The sequence below is a fragment of the Chaetura pelagica genome, unplaced genomic scaffold (assembly GCF_000747805.2).
Source record: "Chaetura pelagica isolate M959 unplaced genomic scaffold, ChaPel_1.0 scaffold275, whole genome shotgun sequence".
NCBI lineage: Eukaryota > Metazoa > Chordata > Aves > Apodiformes > Apodidae > Chaetura > Chaetura pelagica.
This window is the reverse complement of record NW_009953486.1, coordinates 964,414-983,677: the sequence shown is the minus strand read 5'-3', so window position 1 is coordinate 983,677 and position 19,264 is coordinate 964,414. Positions and strand designations below refer to the sequence as shown.

At 53.1% G+C, this 19,264-nt stretch overlaps 2 protein-coding genes across 2 annotated transcripts in view; both read right to left on the bottom strand.

The window, feature by feature from the left end:
• Nucleotides 1-4,362: 4,362 nt before the first annotated feature.
• On the bottom strand, nucleotides 4,363-12,159 carry LOC104389589 (tyrosine-protein kinase Srms-like). The gene is made up of 8 exons (XM_009998603.1): nucleotides 11,804-12,159; nucleotides 9,133-9,254; nucleotides 8,173-8,339; nucleotides 7,098-7,236; nucleotides 6,484-6,642; nucleotides 5,291-5,472; nucleotides 4,971-5,127; nucleotides 4,363-4,556 (listed from the first exon to the last, which is right to left on the bottom strand). Exons 1-8 carry the CDS (start codon nucleotides 12,157-12,159, stop codon nucleotides 4,363-4,365), a joined length of 1,476 nt encoding a protein of 491 aa, XP_009996905.1.
• Nucleotides 12,160-16,953: 4,794 nt separating this feature from the next.
• LOC104389588 (peroxidasin homolog) overlaps nucleotides 16,954-19,264 on the bottom strand; it is a 44,464-nt gene continuing 42,153 nt past the window's right edge. The window contains exons 20-23 of the mRNA XM_009998602.1: nucleotides 18,633-18,841; nucleotides 17,826-17,940; nucleotides 17,383-17,476; nucleotides 16,954-17,049 (exon numbers count right to left, since the gene is read on the bottom strand). Of these exons, the coding sequence (XP_009996904.1) occupies nucleotides 16,954-17,049; nucleotides 17,383-17,476; nucleotides 17,826-17,940; nucleotides 18,633-18,841 (514 nt within the window). The remainder of the gene's footprint in view (nucleotides 17,050-17,382; nucleotides 17,477-17,825; nucleotides 17,941-18,632; nucleotides 18,842-19,264) is intronic.

The following is a 19,264-nucleotide window of genomic DNA, read 5'->3' as shown; positions in this document are numbered from 1 at the left end:
CCGCCCTGCGCCGCGCCGCCTTATATCCCCTCTGGCCACGCCCACGCGCGCTCCCAGCCAATCGGAATAGGGGGAGAGGCCGGACACGCCCCTTTTCCCTCCCGAGGGGCGGGGTCTGCGCGGGCCACGTGTGCGCAGCGTTGGGCTCTGTGTTCAGCATTGATGGGAGGGGGGGACTTTGTAATTATCATATAAATGAAGAAATCAATAAATATGGACTTGGAGGGATTCCGAGCTGGCAGGGCTGTATCAGTTCTTGGCGTGCGTCCTGTGTTTTAGAGGGGAAAAACTTGCAGCAAGGTGTAAGTACCACTCACACCAAAATGCCCCCCTATTTGAGTGTAACAGACACAGGTGCTGATGCACCAACCGGCCCTAGGAGCCCCGGAGAGCAGAGGTGGTGCTGGAACCACCCAAGGGGAAAACAGAAACTTCCCAGAAAATTGCTTCCTGTCTGGGATAGAAGTGAGGCTGAGAAAAGCAAAGTGTACCCACTCTTCAAGTGTCAGAACAGCAGCCTGGGGAGACGCAGGTGCCTCACAGTGTGTCCACAAAGGTGGTTTATTTGCTGCACTGTAATGTTAGTCATTTATTGCCTCTACCAAATTAATACTTGAGGGCAGAGGGCTGTGGGTCTCCACGCTGAGGGTTTGCATTAAAAACCTGCAGTTTGGGACCAGCAGTGGGAAACGGTATTTTTGGGGGTGATGCTTTAGGCATTTTAGGGTTTGGAGAGAGCTTGTATCCCAGCCTGGCACAAGCTCTTCATGCAGTAGGGCTCATTCCTTCCCCCAGCCTCTGATGTTGGTTATCAAGCTGGAGCTTACTCATTAAGCAGCAGGGATGAGCAGCCAGCTGCAGAAGAGGCAGCTCTGGGTTGCTCCAGGACATCGATCTCCACACACAGCTCCTGGGGCTGCAAAACAGGCCGAGCTGCCCTTGGGGCTGTGTGCCCCCTTGGCATGGGGACGTTGGGTGACCCATGTCCCCAGATCCCCCCGCCTGGCCCGTGGCACAGAGGCAATGCTCCTGCCATCAGCACTGGGACAGGCACCTTCCCCCCTGCACAGCCCCTGTGCTCCCAGGAAACCAGCCCAGGCAGGTTCAGGGAAAGCCTTGGCACCCCAGGGGCTGCAGATTGAAGTGTGGACACACAAAGGTAAAGTCAATATTGCTGTATTTGCTTGTTGGTCTTATGATTGTGGAGGGTCAAACCCAGCAACTGTCCCCAGGCACAGGGGGGGAGGCTGTGGCAGAGCAAAGGCACCAATCCTGCAGTCCTGGTTTTCAGCTGGGCACTTTCCCCAGCCTGGCCCAGCTCTGGGTGATCTGCGATGCCACCAGCACATCAATGCTCCTCCATCCCATGTCTGGACACTGCGTGGAGGTTAAGCTCATTCCCACACTGCTGCAAGGTGGGTTGGGTTCACAGCAGGGATGGCTTCAGTGAGTGGCTGCCCTGATGCCACTGGTTGCTGCCCAGCAGGGAAAAACTCCTTGAAAAAGCTCTGCTGAATTAAAGGGAATTTTTCTGAATGCCAGTAAAGTCTGCTACTCTGCTGGGGGTTAAGGAGCAGGGAGAGCTCTGTGACATGGTTGGGGAGCAAAGGCAGCACCTCAGCTGTTCTGGGTGCTTGGTATTTGTGGGGCTTTTCTTGCCCCATGGTGGCTCTCAGTCGTGTTTAGAAAAAGCATCTGACAGCCCAGCCCGTTTATTTTCGTGCTCTTTCCACCCCCACTGCAGTTTCCAGCTAATTTCCAGTGTGCTGTGTCATTGTGCTGCCCGCTGTGGTGGTCCAGCAAGGGGTTCACTGGGCAACCAAAGGGCTCTTCATATCAACCCCCTCCCTAAGCATCCCCTTCTTTCTTTGCTGGGCAAGCACCCGCCTCCTGTGGCACCAACCCCTGGGGGACAGACATCCCCTCCTCTGCCCTCGTGCTGCTTGACCAGACAGTGTGTTTTGTCTGATGATTAACTCACAGATTTGGGGGAAAAGAATTAAAATGAGCTGGTACTTTCTGCTGGCTCTCGGCCCTTGCAGCAGCCCTGATGCCACCCCACGGTGCCTGAGCAGCTTTCACAGCAGCCCCAGCATGAGAAATAGTTAAATATTTCCTTTTATTCCCTGCCTCCTGCTGCTTGGGGAATTTTGAATTTATTTTTTTTTAATTTATTTTTTTTTATTTTTCCCCTCCAACAGCTTTGCTTCCCCCTCCCCCCTTCACAGGCCAATGTGGGACCTTAAAAATAGAAGCAGACTGCAGCTGGAACACGTGGCTTCAGCCTGATGCTGTTTGCAAATGCCACTCGGTCAAGTTGAGGCCGCAAATGGGGGCACATGCCAGGCTGAAACCAGAGCAAACAAATGCCTTTAACAACAGAGTTTGCAGTGCCCATGTCAGAGGGGTTTGGAGAGGACTGGGGCCCTGGCAGCTCTGCCTTCATGGGATGGGTTCTGGGAAGAGCCTGCTCCTCACAGTGGCCTCAGTTTTGGGGAGGGGAGTTGGGGTGCCCAACCCAGGCTGAGATCCTGGGAGAAGGTGAGAAAACCTGGGCTCCCCCACAACTTCTAGAAAAACAGTCTGCTTTTAGAAAGCCAGGAAATTGCTCAGAGAAATGCCAAAGCCCAGCAGAATGTGCTGATGGGCAAACCCAAGCACCGGATGGGCTTTGTAGGAGGAAGGGAAAGCTGCTGTGGGCAGCATGAGCTCTGCCCGTGTCCCCACATCCCATCTCCATGGCTGCAGCAGCATGAGCTGCTCTGGGGCCACCTCTGTGACCAGACCAGTGCAGGCAGGAGGGAGCCCAGCTGCCTGCAGCCCCAATGCCTTCTTGAGGGAACGCCAGCCATGCTCCCACCACCTCGCTCACCCCACACACACTCTTCCCTTCCTGCTTCATTGTTTTTTTTAGCTCCATCTGGTGGCAGCCAGACCTGGACGTTTAAGATCTGTATAGGTGCAGCAGCCCTGCCGTGCCTGCAGCCCATTGTCCCAGCCCTTTCTCCGTGTGCAATAAATCCATCACCTGCTGGACACAGCTTTGGTCTTTAGTTCCTTGTAGGAGAGGACCCGGGCTGTGCATGGGTGTGTTCTCTGCTTGCGTGTTTGCTCAGGCTGCAAAACACTTTGGGTTTCCTCTTGCAACCACATCCAAACCCAACCTGTTGATTTTTCTAGCTTGGGAACACTCCAACGTGGAGCTGCTGCCTTCCCAGGGCACGGCCACAGCTCCCCAGGGCTCAGCAACCACCTTGTCCTTGCTCAACCTTCCGAGGACGTGTGGCCGGACCAGAATTCATCACACCCCAAAACCACATTCCCACCTCCCCTCGCCAGGCCCCTCCTGCAAGGAGACTTGCTCAATTAACAGCCAAACTGGTCGCTGCTGGTTTGCCCAGCACGGGTGCTGCTCAGGCCTGGGTGCCTACGCTTTCTTATCACTAGCTGCCCCAGCCCAGCCCTGGTTGCTGTCCCACTGCTCACCCCTCTCCTGCAGACAGGCACAGAGGGCTTGTCAGGAAGAAACCTAAACCCAGGCAGTCCCAGCTGGGTGAGGTGGCAGTTGAGGTCGTGCTCCCACCATCAGTGCCCCGAGCGTGTCGGTGCTGGAGCAGCCCTGCTGGGGCCAGCTCTGGGGACACTGCCTGCCCGGGGCCTTGGCTCTGCTCCTGGTGCTGCTCCTCAGGGAGTCCTTCCACCACTGCCAAGGACAGCCTGGCCCTGGGGGCTGCTTACCGAGGGGAGGAGAAGGTTCTTGGCCAGAGCCAACGCTCCCATCAGCTTTAGGGGGACCAGAGGCTCACACCTGGATGGAACAAGACCAAAGAGACATGGAAATGGTTCTATCTGTGTTTGCAAACCATTGCTTCCCGGGCAGGAGAGGAGCAGCATGGTGAGGGCAGAGCATCCAGGGGTGCCCTGCAGGGATTCAGGAGGGTGGATGCACACGTTTTATTGATAAATACACCGGACACACACTACAAGAAAAGTCAAGCAGAGCCACAACTGAACACAACCTGCAAACCTTCACGTCGGCGTGGGGGAGCGGCGGGGACCTCCCACCCCACGTGAAGATGTAAAGTCTGGGTGGTGCCTTCACTACCAGGGGGCTCTTCCAGGCTGCTCCACAGCCAAGGGCCAGCAATGAGCTCTCCACAACCTGCTGCCTTTTCCCTTGGCCACCTTGGCCACCTCCCTGCATCCTGACAGAGAGGGACCACGGGCTGTTTTCCAGGGGAGGGGGGGGGGAGGATGTGCATTCTTTGGAGCCCTGTCAGAGGGCAAACCAGAAGGAAGGAGCCACTTGGCAAGAGCTGGCCTGGGGGAGCTTGTGCAGGAAGGATGGTGGGAAGGGGTCCCTCAGGAGAGGGAGCTGAGCAGCCGTCTGTAAATGAAGCCCAGCTTCTCCCGCAGGGCCAGGAAGGTGGGACGCTCCTCTGTGTTGCCATTCCAGCACTCCAGCATGATGCTGTAGATCTCGGGTGGGCAGGAGCTGGGCCGGGGAAGGCGGTAGCCCCTGGTGATTTGCCGTACAGTTTCTTGGTTGGTCATTCCTGTGAGGGAAGAAGAAGATGCCCCTCAATCTGATGCCCTGAAGGTTGTCCTGTAAAGGGCCAAAATGCCAACTGCCACTGCTGTGGTGTCTCTCTGCCATGGGGCTGGTACAGGAGAGGCTGTGTGAGATCATCCAGTTCATGCCACCTTCCCACTCCCAGCTCCTGCGCCCTCTCTGCAATCACTGAAACTCCCTTCTAAGCAATCCCCAAAACTCCCTTCTAAGCAATCCCCAAAACTCCCTTCTAAGCAATCCCCAAAGTAGACAACAACCTGCTCATGCTCTTGGAGCTCCTTCTAGGTCCATTGTGGAAGGGACAGTATGACAATCTGTGACATGTTGGCTTTGGGGCACCATGGGCAAGCTGCCCAGTGTGTGGACAGAGCAGCACAGAGGGGGTTGGCAGCCCTACCTTCGTACGGGATCTGACCATACGTGAAGACTTCGTAGAGCAGGATCCCGTAGGACCAGACATCGGACTTGAGGGAGTAGGTGCGGTAGTTGGCGGCCTCTGGGGCTGTCCACTTCACTGGGATTTTGGTGCTGCTGCTGGTGGAATAAATGTCATCCTGAAAAGCAATGGGAGATGGGCCGTGAGGGATGGTCTGGTGAGCATAGCTGCTGCTTTGGGGGCTTTGCTGGGGCGACAGGCTGGGAAAGGAGACAGCTGCAGGACGGGGCAGCTTGGTGGCCTGGGGTGATGGAGGGACACACAGCATCCCCCTGACCAACCTTGAGGAGACGAGCGAGTCCAAAATCAGCAATTTTGCAGGTGAGTTCCTCTCCCACCAGTATGTTTCTGGCTGCCAGGTCCCGGTGGACAATGTGCTTCTCCTCCAGGTACCTCATCCCATCCGCTACTTGGCAGGCAATGTTGAGCAGGTGGGAGGTGCCCAGGGACTTCCCTTCAGGACCTGTTATCCCAAACAATCCAAGTGTTGGGGGCAATCTAGGAATGTTTATTTTGTGTTTTCTGGTTTGGAAGGAAACCTTGAGCTGGCAATGTGGAACCAGGGGAATGTGAAAAACCTTGAATCAGAGGTCCTGCCTAACCACCCTGGCTGTGCCACATGAGAAGTTCAACACAGCCACATGCTCCTCAGGAACAGGACTGGGCTGAACTCTAAAGAGTGCCCTGTGCTGCAACAAGGACACAGGTGTCCATAGCTTGTTTGAAGCCATAGGTGACCTTCTACTATGCACATCTCCAGCCAGGCCTCTCAACCTGTCCTACCTGCAAGCTCCAGCTCCTCTGGCACCAAATGCTGCTAAAGCCCCAGCCATGAATAAGGCCAGCGTAGGGGAGGAGGAGGGGGTGTACCTAGTAGAAAAACAGGTCTTGGTGGGAGCTGTTTGTCTTGTTTCCCTTCAAGACTGTTTAATGTGTCAGGAAAGTAAAGGCCAAGAAAAATAAACTGACAGCCAGGTGATGAGTGGACCACAGCCTGTTCCTAGCTCTGCACATGTCCAGACCCATGCTGGTGGGCCCAAGGGGAGGCTTGGTCATCTCATTCCTATCAAAGGCAGAGCTGCCCAAACGTGGCAGCAGGATTTCTGTGTACTGGAGCTGGCAGACTCCCACCAGCAGCTGGTGGGTGAAGAAGGAGGGATGAAGGTCCCTATTGACACACTTGGGCTCCTAGCCTGAGCTCCAGTCCCTGGAACTGATATGGACCTAATCCACATGGACACTAGAAGAATCACAGCAGACTGTGACTTTGGGTCTTGGGGTCACCCAGTGACTATCTCCAGGCACCCATTGATTGCTCTGCTTTACCACTGAGCTGAAGAGGACCAAAACCAGGCTTCTGCTCTCTGAGGGTCCCCCCCTCAGGCTCGTGGGGCTATTCTGGGACAAAGAAAACCTTCACTGAGCAGCACAGCTCCAGGAACCCACTCCCCACGGGGCCAGCACAGGAACTCACTGTTGAGGTAGGTGTGGAGGTTGCCTTTCCGCATGAGCTCAGTGATGATGTACACGGGCTCGTCCAGCGAGCAGACAGCGTGCAGCTGGATCAGCTTCTCATGCCTCAGGCGCTTCAGGTTCTGAATCTCCTTGGTGAAGTCTTCTGCCTTCATGTCAGCTGGGGGAGAAAACCAACATGGCCTTTGTGAGCTGCTTTCTCAAATGGACATCGGGAGGTCAGTACCTTCAGCTGGGATGAGGGGCTTTTTCCACCTCACAGCTCACTCCTGCCCTCAAAGGTTGTGCCTGCACACCCAAACACCCAAGAGATGTTTTCCACGGGGCTTTGGATCCCATTTTTAGGACCATAGTCTCATCAGGACTTATCAAAAACCCATATGACTTGACTTGGGCATGACTTATCACAAACTCATTGGATGCAACCATTTTATAAAGGTGCAGCCAAAGCTTAAATGGGTGCACAGAAGTAGTCCAGTGGCTACTTGCCAGGCCCTACCAGAACTTGGTTACACAGACACAGCGACCAAGAGGACTAGGAAACAGAAGGGGGTGAACAATGGCAGTGAACATGAGACCCAGCTGGCCACTGTTAACATCTGCTCCTCCACCTACCTTTTATGATCTTGATGGCCACTGGCACCGTGTTCCTCCACAGCCCTTCCCACACCTCTCCAAAGTAGCCCTCTCCCAGCTTCCTCCGCAGGGTGAACTCCCAGCGTGGGCGCTCCCAGCCGTCCCTCTCGGGTGGGGTCTGTGAAATGGGCACCACATGCTTGGACCAACCAGCTGGGCAGGACCTGCTGGTGGAGCCAGCACCAGCTCTCGGTGCCCAGCAAGGCCTGGTAGCCACAGAGGAGTGAGCAGGACGTGGAGCTCCACCACCCACGTTGTGCCAGTGCTGCAGCCTCTGTGTTGCTTCTCCCTTTGCCAAGTGTCCACTGGGGACACAAAGCATGTAGAGCTTCCCCTGTGTTACCTCTGCTGGCAGCCAACATATGCAAGGGGAGAGATTTTTGGAGACTACATGAAAGAGCAGGAATTCAAGTCAGAATTCCCTCCTCTTCAGACCTCAAAGGTGGCTGTTCTTCATTTCCACCAATAAATACCAATGAGTAAATTAATATTATTACACATTAGGGCTAATTTAGGCTTCATCTCAGTATTTCTTTTATCTTAAGCCTTTCCATTTCTCTCTCAAATTATTCACATGTTTAATTGTTACTTCTAAGTAATAATCAGTGAATGCAATTCCAATCAGGAAATGAGTCGGCAATTTGGGATTAATACTCTAATGGGATTGATGAGTGCCACACTAATTGGCATGGGAACTATACAGAAGCAATATGGTCTTGTTACACTCTAGGAAAAAAAAATTGGAAGCACAGGTATTTCCAGCTTCAGTTTTGAAGGGATTTGTAACAATGTGGTTTCTAGTCTTTGAGATGGAGGAGAGAATTTGGAAAAGCCTGGACAACAGTATTTATAAATATATATAAATGCCACGCCTGGCATTAGCATGGCTGATAAAAGGTGATGCTGGGAGCTGTACTAATGGTGTACTTAAAATTTAGTTCAATAAATCTAAAATCCCAAGTGGATAGACTGAGAGTTCCTGTTTTTCCCTAATTTCTCTTTCCACTTTTCCCACCCCGGCCACCCCTGGGAGCCACGCCACTGGGGTACGCACCGCGGGGCTGCAGGGCTGCAGCAAGGGGCTCTGGATGACCTTCCAGTGCTTGGTGTAGAAGGCAAGGAGCTCCTCCATGTCTGGGAAGGGATGTCCCTTCTGTATGTAGAAGCTGCCCCTGGGGCTCTTGCAGATTCGGAAGTGGCTGACCTTGCCGTGGTTGCGCACTGTGGGGAAGCCCAGGAAGTGGAAAACTCAGCTCATGCAATCATCAGATCCTTCCCACCTCCCTGCTTCCCACCTTCCAGGCACCAAATTGCCCCTGGGGCACGACACCCCACTCCCCATCACTGCCTTTGCTCCCATCTCCCAGTTCAGGGAACTCTTGGCCATGGGTGAGTGGGGCTCGTTTGGACCAGAGAGGTGATGCTTCATTAGCAGGGATAATTCCCCACACAAATGAACTGCACGGAGAGTGGCAGAGCTCCTTGCTGCTGGAGGTGAATAAACCAGCAGAAGCAGTAGGTAGGATGCAGCATTTGCTGTGAATTTCTTGAGGTTGTTGTTAGGTGGATTGGACCAGATCATAACAGCATTGCCTGGTCCAGAACCCCTGAATTCAGATTTCTGTAGGTGGGACCAGTCCAGGCCCTGGTGATCTGGAGCAGCAGCATATTTTTAGACAACCTCAGATGACAAAAGCCATTGGAATGAAATCCTGGGAGTTAGTGCCACAAAACCATCATTAAGCCACTGTGAATTGTTTATGGCTTTCATACCCTGGACAAGAGCAACATACTTTCCTTTGCCACCATAATTCAGCAATTTGTACCTTCATCTATTAGCTTTCCCCCTGCTGTTAGCAAGTGGTCAATTCACCTTAACAAGGTGCTGTAAAGTTCTTTAAACATATTTCCATGTTTTTCACCCTGCGCTAACCAAGCCAGGAGCTGCCCCTAAGGAGCAGCCTGATTCCTTTCCCTCTGCTCATTTTCTCTGGATAATTGCCACAAAAATTACCTGAGAGAGAGTACTCGCCCTTGCTGCTCTCACTGTCACGGATGAGGAAAGAGCCATGTTGGTTGGGAGGTGACAGCAGAAGCTGCTCGGCTTCATTTCTACTGATCTTGCTGAAGTACCAGCTGTGGGGGCAGAGCAGGGGGGTTAGTGCAGGGCAAAAAGAGGGTGGATGGGTTTGTGTCCAGCCCAGGGAGTGGGGAGCAGCTCCCTCACACCATTTGCTCACCCTGAAGGAGCAGCATGATGGCCAACCCGTGGCTCAGAGCCTCTGAACACGGCTGCCACCACCCCACTGCCCTCCCAGCCGTCCCTTGCTTCATTGCATTGCTTTTGCAGGCAGTTGGTGCATTTTATTGCAACTTGATAAGTGTAAATCATTTCTTCTAGCAGTGTCCGGTCACTGCCGTATCAACCTGGCCAGATCTCAGCTCCATCCCAAAATCAGGATGTTCACACCCGTGGCTCAGGGCAGCCTGAGGTAAATAAAGCACCAACCACCCATTGCTGCCTGGAAGGTGCTCTGGGAGATGTTGCACTCACACGTTCTGCCAGGAGAGCAACAGGTACAGGCACAGGATCACTTTACACTTCTTGCCCTGCAGCTCACAGACACAACCAGCTCTCAGAGCCCACGAGCAAATCACATTGATAAAAACATCCCAGGGGATCGCCCTTTGTTGCTTCTAGACACGGCAGCGCTGCTTGGGGACCTCAGCAGCCCCAAGCAGGAGGCAGGACCCAGCCCAACCCTGCTCCTGTGCCTGACCAGCACCAAGATTCGTCACCAGATCTCCAGCAAGAACAGGCAGGTTGGCTGACTGGGGAAGAGGAGGTTTCACCCAGCCTGACACAGCCGGGACGTGTGAAGCTGAAGGTTTCGTCACTGCATTTTATTGCAACTTGATAAGTGTAAATCATTTCTTCTAGCAGTGTCCGGTCACTGCCGTATCAACCTGGCCAGATCTCAGCTCCATCCCAAAATCAGGATGTTCACACCCGTGGCTCAGGGCAGCCTGAGGTAAATAAAGCACCAACCACCCATTGCTGCCTGGAAGGTGCTCTGGGAGATGTTGCACTCACATGTTCTGCCAGGAGAGCAACAGGTACAGGCACAGGATCACTTTACACTTCTTGCCCTGCAGCTCACAGACACAACCAGCTCTCAGAGCCCACGAGCAAATCACATTGATAAAAACATCCCAGGGGATCGCCCTTTGTTGCTTCTAGACACGGCAGCGCTGCTTGGGGACCTCAGCAGCCCCAAGCAGGAGGCAGGACCCAGCCCAACCCTGCTCCTGTGCCTGACCAGCACCAAGATTCGTCACCAGATCTCCAGCAAGAACAGGCAGGTTGGCTGACTGGGGAAGAGGAGGTTTCACCCAGCCTGACACAGCCGGGACGTGTGAAGCTGAAGGTTTCGTCACTCACTGGGATTGCCGGCGTCTGAGCAGCCGTGCAGGAAATTACACCTGATGGGGTGACAAGGCTGAACAAATTACCACCCAGCTCCAACCGGCGGCTCCCTGGAGTCTGTGTGCTCCCTGCTTGCTCCAGTGGCCACGCTGGGCACGTGTGATACCAACCACGGCATCGCCCTCACCTCTGTCCTGGGGCTGGGAAGGGGCTGTGCACACACTGACACACACACGCTCGGCTGTCACCTGCCCAACTGGTTTGTGCAACGGGTCTAAAGCAACAAGCAGACCCCAATGTCCTCACCAGCGTGGTCCCAGCATGGTCCAAAGCAGACTGGGTCTGCCTTTCTCCAACGCACACTCAGGGAGGGATGGGGGGGTTGCTGCCATCCCACCAGCTGCAATAGCTGCCCCTGCACATCAGGGCCCTGCCCAGGCTCCCCCCACTCCTCTCCTTTCCCCCTGTGCCTGGACAGCGCAGGGTGAGCCCCAGAAGGTTCTGCCATCCCACCTGCCCCTTCACTTCCCATCACCGCCGTGACTCAGAGCCTGGCACGGAAGGAACAGCCGTGTCTCCAGGCACTTTGCCTGGCATGTTGGGACCAGGATGCCTTATGCAAGGGTTTGCCTGGGCTTTCCCCAGCTGAGGCAAGGCTGAGGCATCAATCTGAGCTCCACATCAGGTGGGAGAGGCACTGACAGGGAGGGAACCCCCAGCCCCGGATGAGCAGAAGCCTGATGGCAGCAGCTTGGCCCTACAGAGCTCTGGACTTCCCAGCAGGTCCCAACCCAAACTGCTTCTTGCCTCTCTCCTAGGCTTTTTGGAGCTGGCAGGACTCAGGCAGGAGCTTCCCAGCTCCTTCCCTGCTGCCTCCCCTTTATGCAGGAAGAGAGTGAGAGGACCAGGAACAAGCCAGAGCCCGTTCATTCAGCACCATAGCTGCACACATGTACAGTCACACCACATCCCATCCTGGAGCCACCCTGTCCTGTGTGAGAGTGATGCACCTGGAAAGGGGGACCTCAGCCCCCTGCCACATCCCCCAACCCTTGCTTGCTGCACTGGATACCTCCACCCCACCACTGTGAACTGCAGGGATCCCCAGGGGAGGGAAGGTCCTTCCTTGGTCCCACCACCACTGATGACAATAGCAGGGGACAAGCAGCTCGTGTTCCCCACCATCAACTCTGCCTTTCCCTGGACTAGCCCAGTCCAGCCTCCATCCCCCTGTGGGCCAGGAGCCCGGGATACTTACGGCCAGTGCGTGGAGGTGCCCTGGCTGAGGTTGGCCACGTAGGCAGCAGGAACGTAGCCCATGGCCGGCTCCCCCAGCAGCCTCCGGGCAAACACATACTCCCCTTCTTCTCTGAGGACACGCAGTTTGTCCCCTGCGCTCACGCTCAGCTCCTCGGCGCTCCGGGCTGTGAAAGTGTATAAAGCAATGAAGAGAGAGGACTTGGGCAGGAAGGAGACGGAGTTGGGCTCCGAGTGCAGCGAAACGGAATCGGAACCAAGATACCCCAGCGAGCAGCTCTCGGTCACGGAGCGGGGACGGAGCTTGTTCCAGAAGGATGTCAGGAAGGTCAAACGCTTCCTGACAAACTGCTCCATCCCCAGTGGAGGTGGTGGCCGGGTGGGCTATGCCACCGAGCCCCTGGTGGCTGGGCACAGGGGCCTGGCGGGGCTCATGCCGCCAGCCGGGCGGCTCACGCTGCCTGCCCGTCTCCCTCGCGCGTCTGGGCGCTCGCCGGCCCTCCCCGGGGAACTTCCTATTTCTGAAAGTGAAACTGGTTGGTCTGGTGGGACGAGTCTGCAGGTGGGATGAGTCTGCAGGCGGGAGTCCCGCGCTCAGACCCACGGGCACATCTGGGAGACAGGCACAGCTGGAGCCGGGCTCCTCGCTCTCGAAGAAGCAGAACAGCTTTCCCCCCCACCCCCCTTAATTATTATTTTAGAGTGTGCTCTCCTGCTCGTTGCCAGTGCACCAATAAACACAGCTCTCTGTTCTTCAAGCAGCTCTTCTGACAAGTGGCTGACTCCACTTACTAGTCTTGATCTCTCTTGTGTGGGAGGGTGTTTGTTTTTCCATAGGAAAATAATTGCATCCACAAATGTACAAGAGTTGAAACAGAATTAAGGAAAAGCCTTAGAAGAGATCTGAAGTGGTCTGGATATTTGCTGGGTGGATACTGGGGGGTTTATAACACAAGATCCTTTTTCCTTTTGGCCTGCAATGACCTCCCAGGGTCACCCTGCCAAAAGCATTTGCCTTCTCCCACTAATTCCCCATTGCAGAGGATCTCTAGGGAATCCACTTCCCAGATCCACCAGATGAGAAATCCCAACTCCAGCACCCACCTGGCTTTTGTCACTTAACTGTTCCATCTAATTAGTGGAAGTTTTGTGACTGGCAATTCTGCTCTTGGCCACGAGCCCATTATTTCATATAATGTCTTGGGTTGGATGGGATCTCTGAAGGTCATCTAGTCCATACCCCCTACAATAACCAGGGACACCTCCAATTAGAACAGGTTGCTCAGAGTCCCATCAAGCCCAACCTTGAATGTCTCTAGGGATATGGCCCCCAACACTTCTCTAGGCAACATGTTCCAGTGATCCATCACCCTCATTTTAAAGAACTTTTTCCTAATGTCCAATCTCCCCTGCTTGTGATTGGCTTTGGTAGCTCAGGGTCTAGGCTGCAGACTGAAACCATATGTATGGCCCAAGATGTCCAACCTCCAAAACCTGGATTTCAATATCTGGGTTTGGGAGCCAGCTCTTTCTGTGCTCTCTCTCAGGCAGAGAAGCCCAGGGCAGAGGGCAGGAGCATCCAGTGCTCCATGAGTGTGCCCTGTGTGTTGTTACACAGATGAGAACTAGAAAAATGGGTGTATTGAATAAAATATTCAGATCCCTACTTACCAAAGTAGCACCTGAATATATGGGTAACTCCCATGAGATCTTCCCCACCTGCCCAGCATACAGCCTAGCTCTCGGTGGCACACAGGGATGTATCACTTCTCTGTGTTTTTCCCATTTCAGCATGGGGAGAGGAACAGGACAGAGCACAGAAGGGTTTGCAACCTGCTGTTCTTCCAACACGTCTGCTCCTCACCTGACACTCCAGCAGGAGGAGAATGGGCTGCTTGGTTGTGCATCTGGGGATTATCTGCTTAGATCAAGCACCAAATGTTTACGCTTTGCTGTTTTGAATGGGGACCTGGTAAACTTGTGGTTTGCAGAAGGAGACTGGAGACTGATTTACCTTTGGCAGATGAGATTCTCTAGTGGTACAAGAGATAGACAAGTGCAGCTGATTTCTAACACGCAAGGCTTTGGATCTTGATTTGCACCTAAATGAAAGAGTACTTGAAAATGACACACATCCCTGAGGACTAAATACTGCCTCTGAGCTGAACGCTCCAGACATGCATAACACTCACTCATGGCTGTAAACCTGTGTATGCACAGGACACACACACACAGCTCTGCTTCCCACCCCAGGAAACAGCTGATAAATCACAACCTTTTTCTAGGATCTTTTTTATTTTCCTATGAAGTTCCAGGAGCATCCCTGCTGCTTTGAATCCCTTTGGTACTACAACTCATCTAAAAAAAAAAAAACCAAACCAAACCAAAACAAAAAAACAGCCAAACAAAACAAAAACAATGAGAAGAAAACCAAAAAAAAGCTCATTCACAAAAGCTTCTGGTCCTTGCATTGTGGGAAGGAAGATGGGAGGATGCAGGAGAAGTGAAAAAGAAAAGGAAGGCACAGATGTCTGATGGATCAAGTATTTTCTCTTTAGCCCCTGTGTCCAGCTTACAAGGATGTACAACAAACCAATCTGTCCACAGATTTGTGGCTCTGGTGGATACACAGGGACCTAGCACCACTAAAAAAGCACCTCCAAAGAACAACAAAACCAGAAGACCTGTTCAGTAGAGCTGGTTGCACAGTCCTGGTTTAGCTGCAGAGCACCTGGGAGCAACAAACACAAACAGAACTTTGCATTCATCCTTGTGTCAAACACTGCACATCATGTTCTCCTGTCCTAATTGACAGAAACCAGCAGCTCCTCTCCACTAATGAGAGGGCCCATTACACCTAATTATCTGGGGTTCTGTTCCAGGTCCAGTTACATTTACACTTGAAATACATCTTCCAGTAAAGACCCTCTCTGGGGAGGCAGGGAAAAAAGGAAGAGAAGCACAAATCAAACTCTTAAAGAGGCAGGAAGTTGGAGCATGTGGGTCATGCTGGAGAACATCTTTGTGAGCACTGGGAATGTAGCTGTTGGTCACTCGCAGGGTCATGTGGGTCAGGATGTGCCACCTGGCAAGGCAGAAGTGGCTGATGGTGGCATCACAGGCAGCTTCTCTCTGCTGGGTCTGGCATCCTGAAGCACCCAAACAGCCTGGAGACTTCCCCAGGCCTTGGGTTCACCTCCTCACTGCTGGCAGGGACTGCAAGCCCAGCCCAGACTCTGCTTGCCAGGGCCCTGAGGTTCTTCTTGCTCTTTCTGTTGGCATGAGATGGCTGAGGTTTTGGTTTGGGCTTCATGGTTTTTTGGTTTGGGGTTTTTTTTTGTTTGTTTTTGTGGTGTTTTTTTTTTCATTTCAGATGCTTCCTGGCACCTCAGCACACTTGGGAAAGGTTTTGCCTCTTGATGAATTGTTTCAGCTGGGTGCCCATGGGGTGCTTCAGGCAAGGGGTGGTGGACAATGACAGCATTGCTTGGAAAGGGGAGAAGAACAGAACAGTGGCACTAAAACAGCTTCCATTATTCTCCATCTTCTGGGGAATGTGGAAGAAAGTGGCACCTCAGCAGACTGCTGGTCTGTCACCATCAAAGAGGGCAGAGCCCACCCCTGGGAGGCTGATGGGGACAGGATCAGTCCAGGGGCTCATGGATAATCAGTGCAGAGGGTTCAAATCAGGCAGGACTACAGTTGTCCTGGTACAGGGATTGGTGCAGGAGGTGTGAGAGGAGGCAGAGGGCTCCTGGCTGCTGTTTCTGAGTCCAATAGGAGCAGGTTGGACTGGCTGGTGGAGAGCAGGAGTGCAGGTCACTGGGCACCTGCAATGGCAGAAGAAAACAGAAAAACTCTACAGGAGGCAGTGGGAGCAGTGCCTGGCAGGCCTAGGACATGCATGGCTGCAGCATGGTAACAGCAATAGCCCTTTCAACACACAGAAAGACTTTTCAGGGACCCCGTAAGCTCTGAGGGGCTCTTCAAGGATCTGAAAGGATGACAAAGAAAAGCCAACCTCTGTGTCACACTGCAATTTATGTCAAATTTCTAAAGGGGACGCACTCTTAGACTCAAATAACACACCAAATTGGACTGGAAATCAGTGTGGCAAGTCTGAAGGTTTTCCCTTCTGCTATTTGTTGAGATTATCACCACAGACCAGCCTTTGCTTGCCCTGTCCTGGAATCAAACTCCAGAGGATGCTCCTTCTAGTACAGACTGCCTGGCAGAACGTTTCTGCCTAACCCCTCTGCTCCAGTCCCTGCAGTAATCATTTGCAACCCATAAAAATCATTAAACACCTCCTCCAGACTGGTAGGTGCCAGCAAGCTGTTCATCCTCTCTCTCAAGGCTCAGGGATCTCCATGGAAAGCAGCCTAAGGGATCTCAGTCTGTTCCCTCCGTGCCCCTAAACACCAGGGACAAGAGGTCTGGCAGCTTTCTGCCCACACCCTGCCACAGCTGAGTAGCTGCCTGAGTCCCCAGGCTGGCAGGTGCTGACAGTGACTTTAAACATGCACTTGAACATCCTCACTGGTGCCTTCAGAAGAGAGGTGTGCAGTGACTCGGATGTTGAGGGGGAAATCTCTGCCCATATGTAAGCAAATGATGGATTGCTCCATCTGCCCAGATATGTCCGTGTTACCCTGAGGAGGAACCAGTCCATCTACTCCATCACTCAGCTTTGTGATATCTCTCCCCACGAAGATCCTTTGGAGGCTGTTGGATTTAGGGTTATGATAGTAAGTGTTGTTAGAAGAAACCTACCCAGAGTCCCAGGAGAATAGGCCTGAGAGGCCTCGCCCAGTCCACCTAGTCCGTCCTATACTTATGTCTTTCCCCATCTTCACCAAACAGGTTCTTAAAGACCTCCAGGAATGGATCCGTCACAACGTCCCCAGACAACCCACTCCAGTGAGTCACTAATCATTACTGGTAGGAATGAGTGTCTAACCTGCTGCCTTTAAGCCTATTACCTCTGGTCCCATTCATCACCAGATTGCTCCATCCTTTCCTGCAACAGTCTCTTGTGTATGTGAAGACTGCTGAGGTGTCCCACCACATGCTCAGCAGCACCACACTCATCCACCTCTTGGACCTCAGCCCAGAATAAACACACTGACCTTATACAAACAGGCAACACGGTCATCTTTTTCTCCATTTGTCTCCAGTCTTCTTCCCCTGTCCATGGGTGCTGGTGTTCCTGTGGTGCCACCTCAGCTGGCTCTCTAGTGTGTTCACCTGATGGGAAGACAAAAAAGCAGCAGCTTTGGAAGGAATCTGCACCATTGCACAGTTAATCTTTAACCTATCCCAAATACAAGAAGAAATTGTCTGCTCAAGTTACATTCACTGAGGCTCAAACTTGTCTTTTACCCTAAATTTGTGGAGGTCTGAGCTCACAGAGCTCAGCTTCATCTCTTCTCTCCCTGCTCTACCTGTTCTGTACCTGCCACTAGTTCCATCTGGTTGGATCTTGGGTCTGGAGGACACTGAAGTTGCAGAGGTTAAATAGCTAAATCCTGCTCCTGGGGTGATTCCATGGAAGAGAAACATCAAGGCACAAAGTTGTACCTGTTTCCGTAGAGAAGCAACTGTCTTCTCCAGTTCAGCCACAAGGGACTCAAGATTCTCTCTGGAGGAAGGTCTTGGAGAAGGTGCCTCATTTCTGGGATCAGGGATGAAAAAGGAAAAGGATTAAGCAAATGTCAGCTTTCTGGGTGAGAGAATCATCCTGTCTTCTGCAACATCAGCCTCCAAGGAAGCATCAACAGAAGGGCCACATGCATTTGCCAAGAGATGCCAACCAGCCACTCAGCCCAGATATTCAAATGCTGGAGTCAGGCTCTGCACTAAAGCATTGCAGGACTTTGACCAAGTCCAGCATCTATGTCCTGAAACACCCCCGACCTCCAGACCTCTGCAGAACGCCAGCTTCACAGCCCTGAATGGCTGAGTTATTGAAAGCTTTTCATGCCCATTATAAAATAGAGGTAAAAGAAGTGGTGATACTGCACCTGGGGAAGGCAGGGTTGTGCTTGGCAGGGCTTTCCTCTGGGTAGCTGAAGCCAGGAGATCTCTTGCTTCGGAACCGCTGAGAAAGAGCCCTGAATTGTCCGCGTGTCTGGCAGTCTTGAGAGGGAAGGGAAGGTCTGCAGTGAGCACCCGTGTTAAAGCAGAACCTCGTGGGTTGCAGGCAGCAGAAGGCAGTGCTGTCCTCCTTCACCACCCACCCTTAACACTTCTCTTATACCAGAGGGGTCAAGGCACAATCCTCGTGGCTCAGCTGCACAGCTGTACCCAGAGTACAGCACAAAGGCACCGTGGCAGGATCTGTGGTTTAATGGCTGAGTTTTACAGAGTCCCAGATGAATCTGTGATGGGATACGTGGTGGGAATCACCATCCCTCTGTCCTGCTTCAGGCTGTGCCCCAGTCATGAGCTATTGGCTGCTGCCAGGGACAGAAGCCCTCAGCTAGGTGGACCTTTGGCCAGATTCAATGAAGCTAACAGGCTTCCTAGAGACGTAGTCAATGTCCCAGGCCTGTCAGTGTTTAAGAGGCACTTGGACAATACCCTTAATAACTTGCTTTAACTTTTGGTCAGCCCCGGAGCAGTCAGGCAGTTGGAACAGATGATCACTGGCAGAGGATCATTGCGTGTCCCTTCCAATGGAAATATTCTCCTCTCCTCATCTATTTGCTGACACACAGTTTTCATAGTGTAGCACGAAGTCAGCTCCTGGCATTTAATATAAGCATGTGACAAATGCCACTCAGAGCCACCCCCAAGTCAGTGGGTGCTAGAGCAGCCTCCTTCCTTACCCTCACAGCAGTCCTGCCACAAGCGGAGATCCACCGCGGGAATCTCTTCACAGCCCACCATGCCCTGTGGGAACGAGGCCACCCGGAAGACATCCCTCTGGAGCTGCTGGATGTGGTCACTGTTGTCACAGATGACACGAGCAAGGGATGTCTGTCTGATCTGAGTCAGCTGCGCCGGCGTGAAGACTCCAGGATTCTCATACCAAAACCTGCAGTGGGTTGTAATCACAGCGTGAGTCAGGAGTAGGAGAAGAGGTTGGGGAGTGAGGATGGGAGAGGAGGATCCCTAGATCTGTGCAGCAGAACCCACACCCCTCAAAAGGAACTTTTATTCTGTTGTCAGGCAGCTGCAAACACAAACTGCCTTTCTCTGAGCCCGTGAAGCCCCATGAGCTCCTGGCCAGAGCCACACAGAGCCACTACTGGTGGGTACAGCTCCTTGCAGAGGAGTCCCAAGGCTCAGAGAGCTCTGCTGCAGCAGTCTGGGACACAAGTGATGCTCCTGCATCACCAGGGAAAGACGTGCCTCATTCACACCAGCAGCAAACAGGAATGAGAAGAGAGGTCCCATGGACATTTTCTAGCTTTTTCAGGAGACATTGGGCACATCCTCAGTGGTGCCCTGTGTCGTG